Consider the following 16,530-nt stretch of genomic DNA (forward strand, 5'->3'; position numbering starts at 1 on the left):
GTCCCCAAACACATTGACAAAACTAAAATATAATTAAGATGAAAAACTAAAAACTGAATTCAACCTCCAAACTAAACTTCAATGTTATTCAGCCCAAACAGAACCACACAGTTGGCAAATTATTTATCATTAAAATTATTAAAAGAAAAACACATGCTTTCTAAACATCGCCTCTGTGATCATGACCTAGAAATAGAAAAGGGCAGACATAAAAAATCCTAAAGAACAGAGAATATGTAAACAGTGTGACAGATATCAAATAGAGGATGAGACACACTTCCTTCACTTCTGCCCCAAATACACCACAACTAGAGAATTATTCTCCCCTTATTTGAAACATTAATTCATTTTTTTATTTATATGAATCCAAAAAACTTTACCATGTACTCAGAGGATGAATTGACATCTAAACTAGCTGCAAAATATGTATACTATAGTATGTATATTAATGTAAATTCATGCATCTTATTTAAATAATCTATACTTTTTATTATTATTATAGTAAATGTTACAATTATCAAATCTATAATCTGTTGTTTTTTCTTTCTTTTTTGTCATTTATTTCTTATTTACTGTATATTTTATTAGTTTGATGATGTTAATATATAACATATCTTATACATATTTAAAATGCTTTGGCAATACTCAGGGTTTCTGCAGGTTTCACAGAGTTAAATTTAATAAAACCTAACTTTTTAAGATCATTATGAATGAAATTTTAGACTCATAAAGGGCTAAAGGCTATGGAATTTTTCAAATGGCCCAGATGGAAAATATTTTTATTTGCCCTATCAAAACAAATTTATATTATAATTTAATACATTTAATAATACAAAAATACATTAATAATACAAAATTTAAATGTTTTAGATTTTATTTCTTAGCTAAATATTTTAAATATTGTGTAAAAATACTTATATCCATACACTTTTTTCACAAGATAAACTTTCTTAAAAATAATAAAAATAAAAAGTTTTAAAAATTATAATAAACTAAATTTATGCACAACAATCTGTCCAGATCGGTGTCATCTGCAGTAAATACATGGAGAACTTTTAAACAAATGTTACTGTAATGAAAATAGTTAAACCATTATCATGAATAGGGTTAAAATTTACCTTTTAAAATAAAAAGTTTTAAGTTTTATTGAGATGGATTGTTGGTGATTGTATGGGTTTTGGCCAGATTTGGTAGCAATATATGAACAAAGGAAAATTAAGACCTAATTAAAAAAAGATTTAAGACCAACAACACAATATTTCAGACGATTTAAGAATTTTTAAGGTTTAAATTTTGGATTTTGAGATTTAAGACATTTTAAGGCCTTGCAGAAACCCTGAATACTGTACTAAATGTCATGTCAATAAAGCAACTTGAACTTGAGAGGGAGAGAGAGAAACTCACTGGCAGATTAACCATTATATTTATCAAATATTTTCAACATAAGGATAGGAAAAAGCCTGCCCAATAGCTTAATCTGACAAATGTGCATCAACATTTCTAGATTATTTACCAAACAGCGCCCGTACTTGCTTGTATTCACCGTAGGACATAGAATTCTCCATTAAGTTCTTTATTAGGCAGTGATATTAAGAGTACAACACAGGCTATATATGTAAACAGCATTTCCCCTGAGGTATTAATTAGGAGGAGAGAGAATAAAAGCAGCCCAATGGAAGCACAGGATAGAGGCTAATTTTACTTTTTGGCACATTTGACATCTTCTAAGGCAGTTTTCTATTGCACAGTGTAGACAGGTCTGGAAAAGGTGCTGGAAACACGACTGACTTCATTTAACTGATGAATTTAATACATATGAATAGCACTACATGACATCCCTAATATGCATGTGTACAGACCTAGTGTTAGTACCAATATAAGCTCTACTACATGAGACAACAGATGATTTACAGAGGAAGGGAATGTCTTAAAAGCTGGTATACCTCAACAAGTCCTCTTCATGTACCATAAACCCAAAGAGAATCAATAAATGTTAAGTGCAAAATACAACAGATCCACTGTATATGATGAAACATTAGAGAGAAGTTCAGATAAGAAAGCAGAATTGAGTGCATTTTTACTGCAGGTTTTCTTTGCAGTGAATTTAACGCTTCAAATATACCTAAGTTTTATCATATGTTTTCATCTGTTTTGAACATGAGAAACTGGATTTAAAGTCTAATTAAAATCACAAAAAATACAGTGCGTTTGTTTGCCCTTATTCTCTCTCTACACACATAGCGATGCCCATTCCTCCACCGATACACAGCGAAGCGACTCCTTTTCGTCCGCCTGTCCTCTGAAGAGCATGAAGAAGTGTCACCAACACACGACAGCCAGACATGCCAAGAGGATGACCGAGAGAGATCGCCCCGCCACACACATTTACCTGGGGGCAGAGAGACCAGTTGTGCTGCACATTCATTTATCTCAAATATACAGTTGAAGTCATTCAATCAGCCTTCCTGAATTATGAGTTCCCCTCTATATTTTTTCTGTAATTTCTGTTTAATGAAAAGATGATTTTTCAACACATTTCTAAACATAATAGTTTTCATAACTCATTTCTAATAACAGATTTTTTACATTTTTAGCTTTGCCATGATGACGGTACATAATATTTGACTAGATATTTTTCAAGATTCTAGTATTCAGCTTAAAGTGCAATTTTAAGGCTAGGTTAATTACATTAATTTGGCAAGATAGTGTAATTAGGCAAATCATTGAATAACAATGTTTGTTTCGTAGACAATCAAAAAATATATATCTTAAGGGGGCTAATGATATTGACCATAAAATGTTTTTCAAATAATTAAAAACTGCTTTTATATTAGCCAAAATAAAACAAATAAGACTTCCTCCAGAAGAAAAAATATTATAGCAAATACCGTGAAAAATTCCTTGCTCTGTAAAACATTATTTGGGAAATATTTGAAAAGAAAATTCACAGGAGGGCAAATAACTTTGACTTCAAATGTATATCAATACAATGTTCTAACTTGTTGTCCTTTCATAATCTTAAAGGTGCAGTAGGTAATCTGCCAGAAAGCTAGCATTAGCATAATAGCTTAGAAATTTTACGACCCTCCCCTGCCATCCAAAGTCACGCCTCCTTAAGTCATGAACATGCACGGATTAGATAGAACACTAGATCAAGTCATTCGCCAGTTAGAAAACTCTATGGAGACACGCACTTTACCAAGCGTAGTTGTTGACTGGTCAGCGGGTGATGTTTTGTTATTAAACTAAATAAAAATTAGATCAGAAAAAAAGGAGTGCTAAAAACAGACATATCCTGTCATCTTTTTACATTACACTTACAGTTGAAGTCAGAATTCTTAGCCCTCCTGAGTTATTAGCCTCCCTGTTATTTTTTCCCCAATTTCTGCTTAATGGAGAGAAGATTTTTTCAACACATTTCTAAATATAATAGATTTAATGACTTATTTCTAATAACTGATTTATTTTATTTTTTTCCATAAAGACAGTACATAATATTTTACTAGATATTTTTCAAGACACTTTTATACAGCTTAAAGTGGCATTTAAAGGCTTAACTAGGTTAATTAGGTTAAATAGGCAAGTTATTGTATAATGATGGTTTGTTCTGTAGACTATTGAAAAATAATATAGCTTAAAGGGGCTAATAATTTTGCCCTTAAATGGTTCATAAAATTTTTTAAACTGCTTTTATTCTAGCCGAAATAAAACAAATAAGACTTTCTCCAAAAGAAGAAATATTATCAGACATACTGTGAAAATTTCCTTGCTCTGTTAAACATCATTTGGGAAATATTTTAAAAAGCAAAAAAATTCAAAGGGGGGCTAATAATTCTGACTTCAACTGTATGTTTACATTACCAAGAGAAAGAGTGACTTTTCATTTTTAATTGTGCTCGCTGATCCTTGTACATCTCTTGTTTTCAGCTCCTTTTTCACTTGAACAACTAAACAAATGCTCAGGTCTATTTAACTGACTATATTATCGATGCTATAAAGGGTACTTCATGAACTTGAAAATAGTCAGTCTTTTGCTGGACGTTTTCAGTGGCTGAACAACACTTCCGTGCATATAAACCCATTCATAAACAAGAACACAATCTACATAAGCTTTGCGTGGCTAAAATAGTTTTAAAACATACCTGTCTAAAAAAAATACTTCAGCTGTGGGGTCACCCTTCAGATCATTGTTTTGAACTGCATAACGTCATTGCACTCCAGCGTGAAAGTAATTCCGATATTGACTCAGGATTTAGAAAAGTTGATTCTGCATTTTTGGCAGAAGCCCTTTTAGAAATAAGCTTTCTTTTCATGCATACAAGGCCACGTTGGTCTTTCAGAAAGAAGTTTAGGTTGATGCAAAGTTTGCCTGATGACGTCTCTCTGTCAGCGGTAGATCTGTGCTGCACATGTACGTGCGAGTGATGTATCTGCCTGCTTAAAGAGGCTGCACAGAAATTCTAATTTCAATTTGTTGACAGACAGTTTGAGATACCTGTTGTATTGGAGTTAAGCTACGGTCACACTGGACTTTGTGTGTGCGAAATTCTGTCGTGCGGCGCTGCGAAAAGGGGCGGAATTAAACAAGATGCTTAGACATTATAAAAAGCCAGCGATTGCTCCTTGTTTTAAATTTCTGTCCAGAGAGGTCCTGTTTTGATCCTCGATTGGTCTCACGCAGTCAAGTGATGCGATTTCGCTGGTCAGAGTTCACCAAGCTTGAACTTTGCACCGCAGCAAACTGCGAAACTTAACGCATGACCCTGCGTTTCCGGTCTGATGCATTCGCGTGCGTATGAACGGAAGTCTATGGGAGGAAAAGTCAAGTGTGACCGCAGCTTCATTAGTTGGTTCGACAATATTTGACAGGATGAACATTTTTTTGTTTTATGCCTTACCCAGAATATAAAAATACATATAAATACATATAGATCATTTACTTTAATCATTATTATTGGAATGTGAAGAGACTTTCAACCAGCACAACAAAAAATATTTCTGAAGTAAATCACCTAGTGCACATATATATGCATATATATATATATATATATATATATATATATATATATATATATATATATATATATATATATATATATATATATAAATATAATGTCCACATTGGTTTTAAATTAAATCGTAGGGAAATTTTCAGAAAAAAATACATTCATGACTTTTTCACTTTGTCTTGTTTTTGAACATTATAAGAAAAAAATTGAGCTAGGGGAATTTCTAAGATTTGGTTGACATGGCACAGATTGACCCCATCCAATTGATCAAATAAACAGCAGCTGCTGAGGTTGATAAAGGGTTTAAAAGGTTTTGCTAAAATCAGTTCCCTTATGGAAAAACAAATACTTTTAATACCAATACTTTCAGTGTTAGTAAATCTGATCAATTCACCAAATATTGGCAGCTATGGGAAACTGGTTCATTTTCATGTAGTAGTTTGGTCACTGATCCCATTAGTCAAGAACAAAGGTCAAGAAATATTTGCAAAAAAAGCAGAAACTCATCATGATATTACACTGTTTAATAGTGGTAAAGTAATCATTGGGTAACTGTGTCAATATAGTATTGTGTAAAGCTGAATGAAGCAAAGTATTATAAAGTGGAAAAATAACTTACCTTGTCAGGGTTTAGACCAAGATCCTGCACTACAGCAATGGACTGAGATGCAAATGCTTCATTTATCTCAAACAGATCCACCTCGTCTAGTTTCCATCCGGCTTTCTCAACCTGGATACAGAACAGAAACAATTTACTTTAAAACAGTAGTATTATTTCTATTAAAACACTTTCATTGAATTAAGAAAATGATATGTATTAATAATACTTAAAATTGATGAAATATTTATAAATAACCCTGAAAACAATTAAATAGAATTGAAAGTTTTTTATACTATATTGTCGCTTTTGTGTGTATAAAACATTTTTGGAATTATATTTATCCTCCAAGTAATTCTAGATGTCCAAGCAGCCCAGTGTTCTTGAATTAAACCTTGCGATGACTCAACAGACACTCACAGCTTTTCTAACAGCTGGTATTGGCCCTGTGCCCATGACTGAAGGGTCAAGGCCTGCCTGAGCCCAGGAAGTGATGCGTGCCATTGGTTTTAAGCCCCGCCTCTGGGCCTCTGATTGGCTCATAAGAACAGTAGCTGCGGCACCATCATTTATGCCTGTTAAATAAAACCATCACAATAGTGGTGCATTATTATCGTTACAGGTTGAAGAGGACTCCAGTTATGTCATGATAACAGAGTGAGATGTCACCAATACCTGACGCATTACCGGCTGTCACGGTACCAGAACCATCCTTTACAAAACAGGGCTTCAGTTTGGACATTGCATCAATATTGCTGCCATGCCGAGGAAACTCATCAACTTTGACCTCGACTGGACCTGATAAGGGAAGAAAGGTTAACAGTTAGGTTATCTTTGCCATGATGACAGTAAATAATATTTGACTAGATATTTTTCAAGACACTTCTATACAGCTTCAAGTGACATTTAAAGGCTTAACTAGGTTAATTATGTTAACTAGGCAGGTTAGGGTAATTAGGCAAGCTATTGTATAATGATGGTTTGTTCTGTAGACAGTCAAAAAAATATATAGCTTAAAGGGGCTAATAATTTTGACCTTAAAATGGCTTTCAAAAAATTGAAAACTGATTTCATTCTAGCCGAAATAAAACAAATAAGACTTTCTCCAGAAGAAAAACTAATATCAGACATACTGTGAAAATTTCCTTGCTCTGGTAAACATCATTTGAGAAATATTTAAAAAAGTAGAAATATTTCTAAGTAGAAAAGAGCCTCTTGCCTTTCCTAGAGGGAACGGTGACTGGCACAATTTCTTTGTCAAAATAACCAGCCTTCTGAGCTGCTTCAGTTCGGTTCTGTGACGTCACAGCCAGTTGATCCTGAGCCTCACGGGACACCCCCCACTGCTTGGCAACATTCTCCGCTAAGACAGGAACACAACCAAAACTAGTTCAATTACCCTGCTGCTAAAAGAAACAAATGTAGTCTGTTTTAAGAGATTACCTGTGATTCCCATGTGGTAGTTATAAAAAGCATCTGTGAGTCCATCAGTCAATATGGTGTCCTGCAGAGTTGCATCTCCCATCTTCACCCCTGACCTCATTTGCACTATATGAGGAGCCTGATGGGAGGAACAATCACTGTGTGGTTATTCTTAATTATGTCATCCTCTCCTCAAAACCCAAAACTCTTTATTTGAGTATATCTGAGTACATTTGGCCCATATATAGATTATGGGGAAATTCTAAAATATAGATTTAAAATTCAAAACCAAAATCAAGTTTCAAGCTTGACCTGTATATAATTTGCATTTAGTATGAATGTTTAGAGGAAATATTATTGTCTTTTTGTGAACAAATGTACATGCTTTTTTTGGAACATGCTTGTTTAAAATATGTTTGGAACATGCATATTGTTCAAGTTAAAAATTACTAGGATATAAATAGTTTTAAAAATAATCACCAAAAACTATTTAAAAACCTTTATAAAAATAATTTTTAAATGTTTTAATTAGTAGCACCTGTCGTTAAGGTCATTTTGAATGTGAGGGACATTTTGGAAAACAGAACAGAAGGGAAGAAGTGGCCTTACCCGACTCATGCTCTCCATGCCTCCTGCTACCACTATAGTGGATTCTTTCGTCATGATAGACTGAGCACCAAGACACACAGACTTCAGGCCAGATCCGCAGATCATCTGACAGCTCCATGCTGGAACTGAGTATGGGACACCAGCACCAACACTTGCCTGTCGCGCAGGGTTCTGCCCGTGACCTAAACAGAGTAAAATGAAAAGCTAAAATGATTCATGACTCTTGATTCATTTGCACACAAGGTGTAAACACTGAACCGGGTCCTTATTTCACAGCAAATAGTTTTTGCTTAAAACGTTCTCAGGATTATTAGTCATAATTGCATGTTTATTTATAAGAATTGAACCTATTTATAGAGTTCTCTAATTAGCACTGTTACTATTAGAGTTTATAACGTAGTAATTGAATTATTAACAGTAAAAATGCAATTACAATGAAGAATGTGATAACATTTTAAGCTAAAACAACCAGACACCCGTGTTGACAAGCCAGTTATTAAAATGAATGTTTTAGATTTTATTATCTTATTTTCATTTTTGGAGGGAAGAAATGCAGACAAAGACAAGAAGCAATCTTTTTTTAATACAGACACGTTGAGCTCCTGTAGTGTGTTTAACATTTGTGCACAAAAATACAAACTATACTTTACCTTCACTGTCACTGAAGAGCTTTATATATTAATATGGCAGGCAGGCTAGAAAACACCATGTAGAACATCATGTAGTGTTAAATTCTACCTGCAGTCAGGACATGACCCATGATGACCTCCGAGACCTCTTCTGGCTTCACATTGACCCTTTTCAGCACATCTTTAATGACCAGCGTTCCCAATTCATGGAGGGGTACACTACTTAGGGCTCCATTAAACGCCCCTGTGGATAAAAGGCGAAAATATGCATACGTTTGTGTTAATTGAACAATTAAAGGAAAAAAAGAGGTTTATCTATTTTATCTACTTTTTAATAAAAATGTAATCTATTTAATCTATTACCATGACAAAACCATAAGTTATAAAAAATTAACATTTAATTTATTTATTTTTATCATTTGCATAATTACAGGTTTACTTAACATTCATTCATTCGTTTTCTTTTTGGCTTGGTGCCTTTAATAATCAGGGGTTGCCACAGCAGAATGAACCGCCAACTTATCCAGCACATGTTTTACGCAGCGGATGCCCTTCCAGCTGCAACCCAACAATGGGAAATTTACTTATTTAACATTCTACAGCTAATTAATATGGTTAAATAATAGTAAATATGGTCACTAAATCATAGTAACAAACAAAATACTAAAAGCACGTGCATGCGAAAACAGACAAAATACAGTTTTAATGCTTTATTTGCGATATATCTCTGTAAATATGTTGATTTAAACACCATAATTTACTTAATGAATACTAGCTAATAGTGTATAAGGATTTGTGAAGGTTTTGCTGATTGACCTGGCCATGGTGCTACAATAACTTGACCAATCAGAGGATAATGAACACTAGGGAGAACACAGAGCAACCAATCAGAGCACGAACACACAGGAGAGAACGCCAAGCAACCAATCAGAGCAGCTTTACGTTCCTTCTGCACCATAGCGAGACAGTCCAAGGCAGCCGTGGTGTAGCACAATCATGCAAATAAACAACTGAGATAAAAACAAATACGATTAACATAAACTCTCCATCAGATTCATCTTGCTGATCACCTTGTTTTGTTCTTCCTTCAGGTAACTTAACCGCACAGGACATACAACTTTCAACTGTAACCTATAAACAAGCTGCAGATAACAGCTACAAAGGTAGGATGTAACGTTACATAGCATAGTGAGAGAAAAGAAGCATAAAGATTAAGTTTACCTATAGGAGTCCTTGCGGCAGAAACGATAACAATCGCATCCGTGTTCATCTTTGCTGTCGGGCAGGTTGGTTACGTGATTGGTAGGCTGGCTCTTTCTGAATGCAAGTTGTTGTACTGCGGAGCCTCCTACTTGTCGGTGTCCCATTCATTTGATAAAAAGCATCCGAAAGCTTCATCGTCATCACACCAGAAGGGTAGGATGCATTGGTTTTATTTTGAGGTAGCGCCATCTAATGGTGTGGACGGCTAACTAAAACCTGCACCGCCAACTTCACTACAAACCAGTCGTTTATTAAAATGTCACTTCTTTACAGCAAAACACTTCAAACGTCAGTTTACTACATGGTTTAATTCATTAACATGATGTTAGTAAACAGACAACCATTTTAACAAATCATAGCGGAAAAACAAAGCAAGAACTAAGTCATATTAAAATTTTTATTGATATTTGGTCAGTACATGAAAAGGATCGAAATCAGAATTTAACAAGATACATCTCGAAAAACTACACACAAGTCAAACAAAAACGTTTTCTCTCATGTTGAGGAACAAAAAAAGTTCAACATCAGGAAACTAAGGACTCTGAACTTGCAGTTTCAAGACTTAATTGAGCATTGATACATCACACGTAGCTAAATCATTCAGAGTTCTAGCAAGTGAGCAAATGAACAGTACAGAACCAAGTGTTTATATCACTTTGACAGAGGAAAATGGTTTAAAATTCTTTCATTAAAAGAAAAAAAAAATCAAATATACAAACGCAGTGTTGCTCATTTTATAAACGTAATCAATTTTGAGCATTTAGTAAATGCACTGAAATAGGTTATGATGGGAAGGAGGGTACAAAACAAAAATGATGCTTGACCATTTCTTGAACAAGAACCAACTGGCCTGAAGTGTGAAAGGTTTTTTGTTTGTCGCGAGTTACTTAAAAAAAATGAACAGAAACTAGAAGAATGTTACAAAACAGACCCTGCAGAGGCATTGGAGGTGTTGGTGGCAACTGCTGCTGCAGATGAGTCCAGGCCATTCTGAGTGCTGTGCCGCGTACCCGCAGTCCTGCTGCCTTTGGGGACAGCAGTGGCCTCATGGGAGTCAGCATTGGAGTCTGTATCGTTCGAGTGCTGGGTCACGGACGTCTCACTACCTGTAGGTGAGTCCACGCTCTCATAGCCTGCACTTAGCTGAGTCACGTACCCTTCTCCACCCCTCTGGCTCACTGTATCTTCTGAGTGGTTGGAGAGTTTTGATATGCCATCATGGGTGGGGCTGGAGACAGAGGGCGATGGAGGGTAATCTTCATCTGCGCTGCTTGCTTCCCTGTACAGACTAGAGCCGGATGCACCCCTCTGAGACGAGTTCCCATTAGAGGGTCCGTTGGACACCCTTCCGCAGTCTTTCCCCACATTTGAACTGGAGGCGTTGGCTGATTCACTCTGAATGGAAGGTTCGGAGGCCGTTGAAGGGGAAGTTCTGCTTGGGCCAGCTCCACTAGAAGTGCCTTGGGATTGGTTCATCTGAGACAGCTGCTGCCTGGTCTCCCTCAGCTGCTGCTGCAGAACCAAGATGGTGCTCTGCATGCCCTCCACCTCCTCATCCAGCTGAATGATGAAGTCATTCAGCTCTGGACCACAAAAATACATGGGTGCAAAAAAAAAAAAGAAGAAAAAAAAGACAACACACAAAGATGAGTTGAAATGTTCAAAACAATCCAGAATGGAGTTGACCAAAGAAAGACTTTCGCTTACCATCTTGGCTGCTCTTGAGCTCTTCGCTGTACTTCTTCTGCAAGGCGAGCTCGGCCTCCAACTGGGCTATGCGCCCCTGGGAAAGCTGCCTACCCAACTCCTGATTCTCCTGGATCAGCATGCGACATTTCGCCATCAGCTTCTTACCAGTCTGGCTGCAAGGGAAACAAGTCTAACATCACATCGTGAACATGGCCACAGGGTCAACATAAGTGACCATTGCATTTACAAACTAGAAGGTTTATTACTAGAAGGTATTAGCCAACCAGAAATAGCTTCCAACTCTCCAATGGCCACACTGATCTTCGGACTGGTAAATATAGTTGACCATTAGAATATGTTTACATGCACTTATGAAAGCAGCTTGTTATTCGTAAGATAGTTAACATGATTTAACATTGGCAGAATGCCAGCAGAGATTGTGTCTTATGTAGTCATGTAAATGCATTAGCAGAGTGCATGGAAAAAGATTAGACAGCCAAATGAATATCAATCGTGCTACATGTATACGCTGCTTATACAAAACATGCAAGCACAATGATACTTCCACAAATCTTTCACAATAAGCGGTTTCCTGGTGTGCATGTAAACATACTCAACGACAATGAAGAAAATCAAGTAACAGTTCAAACAATACTGGGAAGAGATACGTGAACATTTGGCAGACCAAATCAAGTAAACCAACAAGTGCAATACATCTAACAGGATAGTATTCCAGGTTATTGACCATGGTGCAAAACCAATTAGCAAATTCAATTTCAATGACTAGTACCTACCTGTTAATCTAAAAATAACGAGCAACCAAACAATAATTGCATCAGCTGATTAAAAAAAAGACTGGTCCTATACTACATAACAAAAAGTCATAACGGTGTTTTAAATGGTCCTGACATTTAATCAATGTCAGAGATCAATTTCTTATCACTGCAAAATATCACAAAGATGCAATAAAACTGCACGTGGCAGAGCGCTTCATTTAAATTAGCAGCACCTTTTACCCATATCTAGTAAAAAAAACTTGGCAAAGACTGTACTGATGTGTTGGGTGTGTTCTTTAGTAGTAGAATTTACTTGTGTGCTTTTCTGCCAGATACAGCAGTAACACCACTGTCCTTAAACAATAGGACTTAAACTCTTTTCAGAACAAATGCTTACATTTTACATTTAAGAGCAGTTTCAGATCAAATAAAACATCAAATACAAACGATTTCCTTAAACTAATTCAGCAACTTTTCTGGGCATACTACGAACTTCCAATGAAAACCGCTTAATTTTTTTAATGCCACTTTAGAGCAGTCAATATTTCAAAAGACTTTTGACTAAATTAAGTCATTTCAACTACTCTTGAATCACTCAGATAGAAAATTCAACAATAAAGTTGAAGTGTAACATATTGCTAGAACATTTCTAATTATATTAAAATACCTGCAAAAAATGTGACCTGAGAGAAAAAAAAAGAAAATGAAATTTTCACTGGGTGACCGAAAAATCAAAAGTGGATTAGAAAGGTACACAAGTTAAAATACAAATGATCATACACAGACATTTGAACATTGAATAGTTGTACTATTCACACATATTACTATCACACATTGCACATTTGCATTCACATTCAAAAGAACAATTCTATTTGCATCCACAGCAGTTCAACAGCCAATTTAAGATAATTCAATTCGCTTGGACCACGCTGCTGTGAATGCAAGGTGTGTTTCCAGAGCAAAAACAAAGTATAATATTACGAACACAAAAAAAGATTAAAGGTTTAAGACACTGTACCGTATGTCGCACCTGTGAGATGAACATATACCAAAGTCTTTGCAGATCAGAAAGTCTGATTCCTCCCCCAAAGTCTTACATCATAAAGGCTTCCTCCCCCAAAGTCTTAAGATTGCTTAACTCCTCCCCCATTTCATTGCATCACACTACATTCCCGCCTCCCTGTTTTACATTTTAGATTCTTAACCAGAGTCTCAAAGCATCTATGAAGGAGTTTAAATGGGGCATTTTCCTCTGCAACACATTTAGTTGGGCCATGTCATGTTTTAAATGTTCAATCAGTGACCATTAAGCTACAGTTCAATCAGCTCCAGAGCCAACGCTTTGCTCAAGTCTTTCATAGGCCGCCTTATTTGTTACAGGAAGCTTTCTAACACGGGCTGGAAGGGGGGCGTTTCCGACGTGACCACCTCTTCAGGAACAGTCCCGATTCCTTCAGGCTTCTGTACCATGAGGGGTGTGGGGGGGAGAGAAAGCTGAAACAAAAGTGTCACCTGACCAAACTGCCGTGTTCTGTTCTGATTTTACATTACGATACGTGTAATAGCAGAGCAATACAAAAGAAAAAATGTCTTTTGTTCTGAGCTTTTTGCTTTAAAGTCTGAGTCTCGTTGTGAGCAACACATTTCAGTCTTCCCCCACCATTATCTGCACTCCTGCAGAGGAGAAGGTGGGGGTGAATCAGGAAAGTCTTGACTTTTTGTTTGGAGGGGGGAGTTATTTTAGTTTACCTATCAGGTGTAAATTTCCAGGCACTCAGTTCATTTTGGGCTTGCTCCAGTTTGTCTTTAGTCTGTTCCAGTTCAGCCTTCATTTTGAGGAAAAATAAGTTGATGGCAGGGTCCACCATGGACGATCTCAGCTGAGCTGCACTCGGTTGCTGGACTTGCTTCAGGTACTGGATTTGGGTCTGCAAGGTAAGACAGACCATTAGAATCTCAGCATTTCAAACTAATAACTAAAAGTCAATGGAGGCATGTATGAAAGTATGTATATGAATAAAAAACGTTTCAACTTTAAAGTTAGTATACAGTTAATGTTGTAATTTTTGAAACAATTGTTTAATAACAATATCTAGTTAATGAGTAGCTTGCATAACCAAACTTTGATTTGGAGTCCTAATATTGAACATTGAAAAACTCCAGAAGCTGTTCATAATGTCATTAGTAGCTGAAACCCAAAATGTTGTGCCTGAATGTGAAAGTTGCAGTAAAAGATGCAACACTCTAGTCATGCACAACGTTTTCTCTATGCCAGCATGTTGAAATGCTGGAAAAAAATAAGCTCATATCCGCTTCAGTACAACATGATGAATTACAGCTAGAATTTGGATGGCCGACATTTGAAAACACATTTGACTAGAACATAGCAGCTATTACATTTGCAATGTTTATTGATGTTTCACAAATCCTTAGAAAGAGAAATGCATCTGCTGCAAGTAAACAAAAAACAAATCATCATGGTGGGGGCCCATGAGCAGCAGCAGCATCTCAAATCACATACACTCTTCTTGAGCGGACACTCATTTTGAATAACTTACTTGTCATTTCTGGCATTTTGTTCTGACACTGTTGCATGTTTGCCTAATGGATTTGGCAACCCGGGTATTTTAACATTACTGCAAACCCGTTTTAGCTATGTTCTATACAGTATGAATGTGCATGGTATCTACTACATACACATTGTCAATCATGTGATCTACCAACATCTGTAATGTCACTTCACTGCCAATCACGACCCATCTACTATGGCACAAAATCATTTACATATCATTTATTATCACATACAATATTGATTTATTTTCTCAGACATTGTTTTGCACATACTTAAGTATGCAATTAAGGCAGCACCTACAAGACTAAGACATTTAGGACTACTCAAACATATTTCCTAGAATAGACTTGATCATAAAGCAGAGGTAAACAGATGTAGTAGTAAAAAATAAAACTTACTGTACACTCTTGCATTTCCTGCTCTTTAGTAGCAAGCCTCATCACCAGAATATTCTCTCTGCGTGCAGATTCCTGCTGTTGCTGCTTCAACTTCTCCTCAGACTCTTTCAGGCCTGTCACATCATTGGCTGCAGACATTTCAACATGAAACAGATGCATTAGTTACAAACACTTTTTTTTATGCAATAACATTAATTTAAAACAAAGACTGAATACTCTGTGCTTGAATAAACCACACAAGACTATAAATTATTCAGAACATTTGAGATGTGAACACTTACAGTTTAAATCAGCGTATTTCGCCTCAAGCATCTGGACGTAAGTTTCATGCTGTTTCCACCTACACACGGAAAGAAAACATACCAGCATTACAATTAAGACACTTTCAACTTGCATACTTTGTTTTTGTGGGAGAGAGAACGGTTACATACCTGGTACAGAGCTCCTCTCGAGTCAGCGTCTTCATGTCAGATTCATTAAGGCGAACCTGCAAGTACATAAAAGAAAATAAAGACTTACAAAGAGACCTTGTTGCAGGAGAAAGAATCATATAATCAGATTAGACTGGGACAATGAGCTCACCTTCTTCGGGAGAGGTTCTTCATTGGTCATTCTGATCTCTGCAAGACAGAAGCATACAAAGCAAACACACAGTGAGTTCAAATAAATAATTCAAAGCTACACATGCATTTCAAGCAACAATATGCAGAAAAGATTTAGAGACAGTTGCATGGATTTCACACGCCTACACGTGTGCTATAACGAATATAAGCCACCAGGAGCGAATGCTTGTTTTTTTGTTTTATTCAAAATTACAAGATATTGTGGAGGAATTTGCTTAGTTAAATCCAGTTATGCACGTTCTGATAGTCAAAATGCAGCGAACACGAGGAAAAAACTGCGAAAATATAAAATATATCACTAAACATTTTTTACCTAACCGTACTGCAAAACGTTAGATGCAACTTGGATTGCACATTTAACGTATTATAATGGAAAAATGCAAACTATGGGCCTTCACTGAGCCAAACAACAACAACAACGTTAGTTTCATAATTCAGGCGAAATGAGTTCGTCATTTAACGATTTGACATAGTAAACGCTCTGCGCCGCAAACAACCGCGCCATTCTCATACAGTCTCACGAACGGTGCTCGTTACTCCCGGGGAAAGCATGAAGGGCTTACGTAGCCGATAATGCTGGTTCGTCTCAAAATAAAGGCAAATAAATGACCGCCAAAGGACGCAGAGAAATAGAAATGTACCGGCGCCTTCTTGGAGCAGTTTCGCTGTCACAAAATGGCGGAGAAGGAAGAGACTCTCCCTCTCCGAGAAGCAGCACTTTATCTGAAATAGCAATATAAATTCCTAACACTTACCAGAGCCGGTTCGCCTCGATCAGAATGACACGTATTTCTTGCAATGTGAGATACCAAACAGTTATTTTTATTAATATGGTTCTCGGTAGAGGGAAAATGTTACGTTTTTTATTTAGACGAAAGATAGCCCGTCCGCCATGACCAGCGTGTGCCCGATGTTCAGCCGCACAGCATCAGTGTGTTCGTT

General features: G+C 36.4%; 2 protein-coding genes across 2 annotated transcripts; both read right to left on the bottom strand.

Moving 5' to 3' along the window:
* Positions 1 to 1,557: 1,557 nt before the first annotated feature.
* acat2 (acetyl-CoA acetyltransferase 2) lies at positions 1,558 to 9,648 on the bottom strand. Its single transcript, XM_056445391.1, has 9 exons — positions 9,489 to 9,648; positions 8,377 to 8,511; positions 7,639 to 7,820; positions 7,051 to 7,168; positions 6,827 to 6,970; positions 6,283 to 6,405; positions 6,028 to 6,182; positions 5,629 to 5,739; positions 1,558 to 2,389 (listed from the first exon to the last, which is right to left on the bottom strand). Exons 1-9 carry the CDS (start codon positions 9,535 to 9,537, stop codon positions 2,219 to 2,221), a joined length of 1,188 nt encoding a protein of 395 aa, XP_056301366.1. The 5' UTR covers positions 9,538 to 9,648; the 3' UTR covers positions 1,558 to 2,218.
* Positions 9,649 to 9,913: 265 nt separating this feature from the next.
* wtap (WT1 associated protein) lies at positions 9,914 to 16,512 on the bottom strand. The gene is made up of 8 exons (XM_056481208.1): positions 16,344 to 16,512; positions 15,548 to 15,585; positions 15,397 to 15,452; positions 15,247 to 15,305; positions 14,966 to 15,093; positions 13,745 to 13,923; positions 11,238 to 11,392; positions 9,914 to 11,113 (listed from the first exon to the last, which is right to left on the bottom strand). Exons 2-8 carry the CDS (start codon positions 15,575 to 15,577, stop codon positions 10,449 to 10,451), a joined length of 1,272 nt encoding a protein of 423 aa, XP_056337183.1. The 5' UTR covers positions 15,578 to 15,585; positions 16,344 to 16,512; the 3' UTR covers positions 9,914 to 10,448.
* Positions 16,513 to 16,530: the final 18 nt, after the last annotated feature.

Source organism: Danio aesculapii, chromosome 20, assembly GCF_903798145.1.
Source record: "Danio aesculapii chromosome 20, fDanAes4.1, whole genome shotgun sequence".
In the NCBI taxonomy this organism is placed as follows: domain Eukaryota; kingdom Metazoa; phylum Chordata; class Actinopteri; order Cypriniformes; family Danionidae; genus Danio; species Danio aesculapii.